The sequence below is a fragment of the Gadus chalcogrammus genome, chromosome 18 (assembly GCF_026213295.1).
Source record: "Gadus chalcogrammus isolate NIFS_2021 chromosome 18, NIFS_Gcha_1.0, whole genome shotgun sequence".
In the NCBI taxonomy this organism is placed as follows: Eukaryota; Metazoa; Chordata; class Actinopteri; order Gadiformes; family Gadidae; genus Gadus; species Gadus chalcogrammus.
The window spans coordinates 14,799,908-14,807,407 of record NC_079429.1 but is presented as its reverse complement, the minus strand read 5'-3'; the positions used below and the strand labels follow the sequence as shown (position 1 = coordinate 14,807,407).

The following is a 7,500-nucleotide window of genomic DNA, read 5'->3' as shown; positions in this document are numbered from 1 at the left end:
AGCTGTGTAATAAACGGGATAATGTATAGAACGTCGCCGGTCATTATCGAAAATGTTCCCAATGATGACCGGCGTTCTGAACATGATCCCTTATATATGATAGCATGGAGCTACGGAGGACGCACAGACAGACGGTAGCAAGCATATGTTGCCGCTCCTTTTCTGTTTTTTTCCTGATTCCTGGCTTGACATATGTTTGATCACACGATGATCTGAAAGACAATCCGAATTATAATTTGCGTTCTAAACTTGCGACGGCGTTGCGTGTAAATCAGGGAGCAGAGCGCGGCGTTGATTTAGAGCGAGCAGGGTCGTAAATCTGCCGCCGGCGTGTGCAGGCCGTCAGTGTGTGAAACCGATCTTCATATAACACACACATACACACACACACACACACCGACACAGACATGCACATATACATACATACACACACACGTACACACACACACACACACACATACATACACACACATACACACACACACACACACACACACACACACCTACACACACTCACATTAGTCCCACCTGCACACACATACTCAACGACGCACACACACACAAAGACATACACACCTACACACACAAAAGTCCGTCCGTCCCCCCCGCCCCCACACACACACACACACACACACACACACATATTAACACACACACACACACACACAGCAGAGCGCTGCACGCTGGAGGCCATGAGGTGGCAGCAGCGACCACGTTCTCTGGACCTATGGAGTCACTCGGAGGGTAGAGTAGACCTGGGGGGGGGCCGGACACTTTGACCAGACATAACGTGGCCCACACCGACCCCACCCCCCACCCCCCCGCCACGTGATTGGCTGACCTCAACGTGTCTTCCTTTCCCGGGCTGCCGGTTGGACGGAATAGAAGGCGGAAGGAAGGACGAGAGACAGGAGGATGGAGGGCGAGAGAGATAGAGAGACAGCAGGAGAGAGGGCGAGAGAGCGAGAGAGAGAGAGAGAGAGCGAGAGCGAGAGCGAGAGAGAGAGAGAGAGCGAGAGCGAGAGAGAGAGAGAGAGAGAGAGAGAGAGAGAGAGAGAGAGAGAGAGAGAGAGAGAGAGAGAGAGAGAGAGAGAGAGACAACAACGCTGTTTGAGTCTAAAGGCCCCCGGTTGTGTTAGCGTCGTAAATCTCCGTGGGCCCCGCGCACCGCCCTGCGTGGGAACACAGGAATGTGACCTGTAGGCCCGTCCACTCCTTTGATTGGCCCTTCATAAATTAGATGGCAGGAATGCAGCCCAACCGTGTATGTAGTAGCGAGACTCAACAGCCATGTCGAGAGTAACTCAACGCACATGTCAGGGCCGGTGGGCACAAACGTGTGTGTGTGTGTGTGTGTGTGTGTGTGTGTGTGTGTGTGTGTGTGTGTGTGTGTGTGTGTGTGTGTGTGTGTGTGTGTGTGTGTGTGTGTGTGTGTGTGTGTGTTAATCATAAGTCAGTATGTTATCTTGTCAAAAATAAATCGTGCGTTATTGCATGACATTCTCTTCCTTTCCAAAATATATGGGTTGTGTTGTGGTTTCGGTCGCGGAAAAAAAGACTACAAATAAACAAGCAACATCACATAAAACACATTAGATCAAAGATAAAAAATATCCCTGCATGATATTACAGACAAAATCTTGCGGGGGGGTATTTTTCACGCCTAACTAAGATGCCAGTGTTACGCCATAATGTGCATTAGAAAAATGTACGCCCTCATAAATGAAATGCCAGCGCAAAAACACACGCACCGGCACACACACACACACAAACAAGACGGATCTCCCTGGTCGTCTCGTTCTAATGAATCAACATGCTGCTACACACCATCCAGACTTTTCCATGGTAAACCAGTGGCAGCGGTGTCTGACAACATTATTCTCTCAAACTAATGGGCTGTGGAGGAGTGCTATCCGAATTTCTGGAATTTCTATTAATTTACTTTGGATAGCATAACACACACACACACACACACACACACACACACACACACACACACACACACACACACACACACACACACACACGTGCTTGCCCGTGCACACACAGAAACACACACATGCTGAAACTCACCCATAAATACACAACAAATACAAGAAGGATGGGCAGCACATACACAGACATGGAAGATTGCATCAACAAATATGAAAAAGTCATAGTACAACAAACACACACACACACTAACACACGCACACACACACACACGCACACACACACACACACACACACACGCACGCACGCACGCACACACACACACACACACACACACACACACACACACACATACACACACACACACACACACACACACACACACACACACACACACACACACACACACACACACACACACACACACAGAACCTCCCATCAACAGACACACAACAAATACAACAGAAGGCCCGAGCGGGAGTGAAAGGGATATAATAAAAACGAACATCAAATACAGTAAAAATCCCCCGCCCCCTTCCCCTCGCTTTACAGTAAGCGTGCGATCAATAGTGAGTGATCGGGGCCTTATCCTCCGTCAGCATGGTCTGCTCTGTCCGCAGCCATCGGGAGCCGGCGCCCGCGGCAACCCCGCGGCACACTCCGGCACTCCATCACACCCCAGCTTTAAAAATAACAGTTTGTTAGCGCCATTGATTTAGCACTTAGAGCGTGTCCTTATTACCTTGTAATTATGGTCAGTGTTGACATAACACCACAGACACTCGGGGGGTGGCACCCCCCCCCCCCGCATTTTTCCCCCAAGAATTTATGGGCTCCTGTTTTTATTGCCGCCATTTTATGTGTCCAGGTCCCCGGTTAAGAGGGCTCGACTTGAGGAGCCGTCAAGGGCCCGTATTTCACTTACTGAGGTGGCCCTTCTGAAGACTACCTCCCCCTCCTGTCAAAACGCTGGGGAGGTGTGTATGTGTGTGGAGACACACACACATACACACAAACACACACACACACACACACACACACACACACACACACATTGAGACAGACAGAAACACTCATACCCACAAATACAGACACCCTACATACATATAGAAACATATACACAAATACACACATACACACACACGTATAGAAACATAGACACAAACATACACCCCCAAACACACACACACACACACACACACACACCTATACAGAAACACACACTCACACACTCATTCATAAAGAAACATAGACACACACACACACACACAAACGCACACACACACAAACACAGAGGAAGGAAGCAGGGAAGCCCCCCGAAGGGCCCATTGAGATAAGCAGCTGATTACTAATAACACCATTCAGCGGGGAAACAACACGCCATTACGGCCCGGCCAGGAATGGGCCACGGGCGTGGCGACACGCGACACCACCGAGCATTACGCCGGCCATCCAGGAGATGGCGTCTGAATAATTCACGGCCCGCCGCTCGAGTTTGGATCCATTAAAAGAATAGTTAGAATGCGGCCCTTGTAGCCTGTCACTATGTTATGACTCTGGCGCGCGGCGCCACAAAGCAAGAGTGATCTGCGCCATTACCGGCCGGCCAGAACCTGTCCGAGAGCCGCGGCCCGGGAACCTGCAGCTGAGGAGGGTCTGGTAACCAGAGTCCTGGGAAAAAACACAAGCGGCACACAACGGCGGAGAGAAAGGAGAGGCGTCTGGCCGGCAGGTTTCACTGCACCGAGCCAAGCTGGGTTTCGGTTGCCGCCGATTGAGGTTGCGGTGTCAGGCTCCAAAGAAGAACCAGGGTAAAATAATAAACACACAAGCCTTTAGACACGCCCTGATGCACACAGGGGCCCCGGAACAGCGGCAGCTCATTAATGACCTCTCGGCATGAGGGCCCTGATTAAAAGTCTATCGTGTGTGAAGGACATATTTCCCCTCACGTCTCGCCCCGGCTGCAATGACTGCAAGGTTTTTCCTTTTATTGTGGCGTCCAAATTCAACACAAAGCTATTTATATTATAACATTGGCGATGAAGGAAAATGGTCACCAGGTCAAAGGTACTACTTAAATGAGGACACTGTAACGTTGTAGCGTGTAACTACGCTCGGAGGGAGTATTCAGCACTTTCTCGTCTCCTTTGGACGGGCCGAGAAGGGACAAAACTCTCGCCAGGCGTCGGCCTGCCCCATTCCTGCTCCGTTACAAACCGCCTGCACTGACGTGACCCCCCCCCCCCCCCGTTCCTCCGCAACGAAGCGGTTCACGGAAACCCAATCTCCACGCCGGCCATTCGCTGGCGGTAGGGGGAACCGATCCCGCCGTGGCACATCAGCGTGTAAGTGCCTGAATTACACGCCGTCGGTTTCCGGCAGGGTTGGCTCCTCGATGGAAGGTGCTTTGGCCCCACGCTGCAAGACGGCCATTAAAGCCCAGGAAAATAGATATCAGGGTGAGCGAGAGGAGAGCGCGATGTGTCCGCGGCTCAGCCTCACCTCTCCTCTCTTTGTGTTTTTCCCTTCAAAAGGCAAACAATAATACGACCCCACGCATCGACGCCCGCGTTAACCTGGAGGCGTCATAATGAACCTCGCTGCTGTCGCCGCGCGTTAAACGGGTGTTGTCTTCCCTGTTACCCCTGCTACACTCACACACAGCCGCCGCTGTTTGAGTTGCCCCTCTGCCCCCGGGACGCGTGCCGCCTCGCGGCGCGGGGGCACTTAGAGGCTGGCGTTATCGGCGCCGCCGGTGGAGGTACGGCGCACGGGAGCGGGCTAATTGAGAGTTAATGCCGACGCCGGTGCAGGGGTGCAGCGGTTTATTTTGTCAACGCTAAATAATGAGAGGGAAAATGGAGGGTAACTAATCATGCGCATTTAAATCAGGCTATTGCCTGTTTGGCTGGGATCGTAGGGGGGGGACTTGAGAAATGTAATTAAGGATATGAAATATTAAGGACATAACGATGGTTTTTAAAGGTCAACCGTGTGGATCCCATGCCGTGGATTTTGGGATTCTTTTATTGCGTTACCGAAGAACCATGGAAGATATTCAGAACCCCATAAATGATCATGTTTAGAACCTCGTCATTGGTAATATTTAGAACCTCATCAATTAAACTATTTAGAACCTCCTCATTTAGAATATGAAGAACCTCATCATTTAGAATATGAAGAACCTCATCGATGAGGATATGGAGAACCTTATCAATATTACATTTTGAGAATTTGAGAAAACTTGAACGATGCAAATATTTAGAACCTCATCAATAAGAACCTCAGAATTTACAGTGTTTTTAACTCATCAATGCAAATTTTCAGAACCTTATCATTTAGAATATTTAGAGCCTCATCAACTAAAATATGTAAAACCTCATCATGAGGTATATTTAGAACCTCATCATTGAAGATATTAAGAATCTCATTGATGACTATATTTTGAACCTCAAGCCTGGAGTTTATTCAGAACCTCATAATTTTGAGTATTCAGAACCTCCCCATTTAGAACCTCCTCATTTCAAGTATTTAGAACCTCATCATTTAAAGAGTATTTAGAACCTCCTCATTTAGAGAATTTAGAACCTCATCATTTAAAGAGTATTTAGAACCTCCTCATTTAGAGAATTTAGAACTTCCCATTTTAGAGTATTTAGAACCTCACAATGGAGAACATGTAGGACCTAGTCACACAGAACAGTGGGCTGGTGGTGAACACTGACCTTGCTCAGGATGCAGATGAGATCTCCTCTGTTGAAGCTCAGCTCATCAGGCTGGTCGCCCTCACAGTTCCACAGACCCTGGTAGTAGTTAGAGTAGTCTGACTCTGCAACACACACACACACACACACACACACACACACACACACACACACACACACACACACACACACACACACACACACACACACACACACACACACACACACACACACACACAAACACACCAACATATACACAAGCACATACATATACACACACATACATGCAAACACACAAACACACACCAACATACACACACACACATATACACACACACACACATTCAATATCCATTAAAAAACATTTATTTACACGCATGCTTTCCTAAGGTCAACATAGAAATTAGGATATGTTTTAGAGCTCAAATAAAGTAGGAATCTATAATATAATAAACAATAATCTGTTGTAGAATATACATAAAACCCTCAGAAGACCACCCTGAGGCAGGCTGAGGGCAGGGTTATAATTCTGGTGAGCTTCTGACCTGGTTTGCTGCTGTTCTCGCTGGGCTCATCCATCGTCTCCAGAGAATCCTCACCTAAAATAAATGAACACACAAACACAAAAACATTAAACCCCCGAAATATGTGCTGGGAAAAACAGGCTTTCCTCTAATGGAGTGAAGAGCCTCCTTACACATAACAACAGATGACGCATGGTTTGGGCCAACGTCGTTTATCTTAAAGGGCCGGTGCACTAATAGATAATATGAATAGCTCATAACTATCTCCAAGTCAATGTCATTATTTATACCACGGGGGAGATCCTGAAGCCAGAGAGCGGTGCTATCATCGTGCACTCTGATGATAGCACGCCGCCGTTTCTCTCTCTTTTTTTCCCAAAGGATGCACACAGGGTGGTGCACAGCCCTCACGGGCTGTGCACCACCCTGTGTGCATCCTTTGGGGGGAGGGGAGCAGCACCCACAGGGGTGGCGGCGGGGACGGGGGTGGGGGTGTCGCCGTTATCGATCGCGAGGGGGCGTGGCATCTTCTGCTCTAAGTGGTGACAGAGAACTCTGTGCTCCATCTCATCTGCCCCTCCACCTCCCGGCACACCCGTTCTTACTCTGCCCTCACAGCCTCCACAACGGCCGCACGATCTCCGTCAAGGCCCCTCCACCCACCTGCCGCAACACAACGCTCTGTCCTGCTTCCAGTAAGTCCACAGGCTGACCCTCTCTCTGCTTCTCCATATTCAGCAGTGTTCACTCCCCCCCTCCCCCCCCACCCCTCACACTGCTCCTGCCCAACCTACAGACAAGACAATCTGTAGACGATGTTGCCTATGATATCAATGACTACAGGGCTAACATTTCCCCTGAATCCAACATGATAGCTACCGGCAGGTTACAGGAAGGACAAAAAGCGAGTGGAGAAAAAGACAGACAAAAGGACGAGCCAAAACAAAAGTGCCATCTTCCTTGCGGAGAGTCCAAACATTTGCTCAAGGCGGCAGTGTGTACGAGGGGAGCATCCTTCAACGGAGGGGGGGGGGCAATCGCTACGGGCCAGCGGTTTCTGTATCAGACTGATTTCATTTTCCAGCCGATAAAATCTGTCATCAGCAGCCGAGCACACGCCTCCCCTGCCGTGCCTCCATCGCGTTCTCACGGCAACGGGAACCCTGTTTGGCTCCGACAAAATGGAGGGCGCTCATCACCTGGAAAATGATTGTTTAGATCGACCCCCCCCGTCCCCCCCAGGCTAACACTAATACCTATGTTGCAGCGGGAAAGAGGAGACCTGCATAATGGTTTTCCTGCTGAAACTGAGCGACGCGGTGATATCATATCATATT

At 49.4% G+C, this 7,500-nt stretch overlaps 1 protein-coding gene across 1 annotated transcript in view; it reads right to left on the bottom strand.

Annotated features, from left to right (window-relative positions):
• skap1 (src kinase associated phosphoprotein 1) overlaps positions 1-7,500 on the bottom strand; it is a 41,589-nt gene that overhangs the window by 10,405 nt on the left and 23,684 nt on the right. Inside the window, exons 12-13 of the mRNA XM_056576495.1 lie at positions 6,185-6,238; positions 5,661-5,764 (exon numbers count right to left, since the gene is read on the bottom strand). Coding sequence (XP_056432470.1) covers positions 5,661-5,764; positions 6,185-6,238 — 158 coding nt within the window. The remainder of the gene's footprint in view (positions 1-5,660; positions 5,765-6,184; positions 6,239-7,500) is intronic.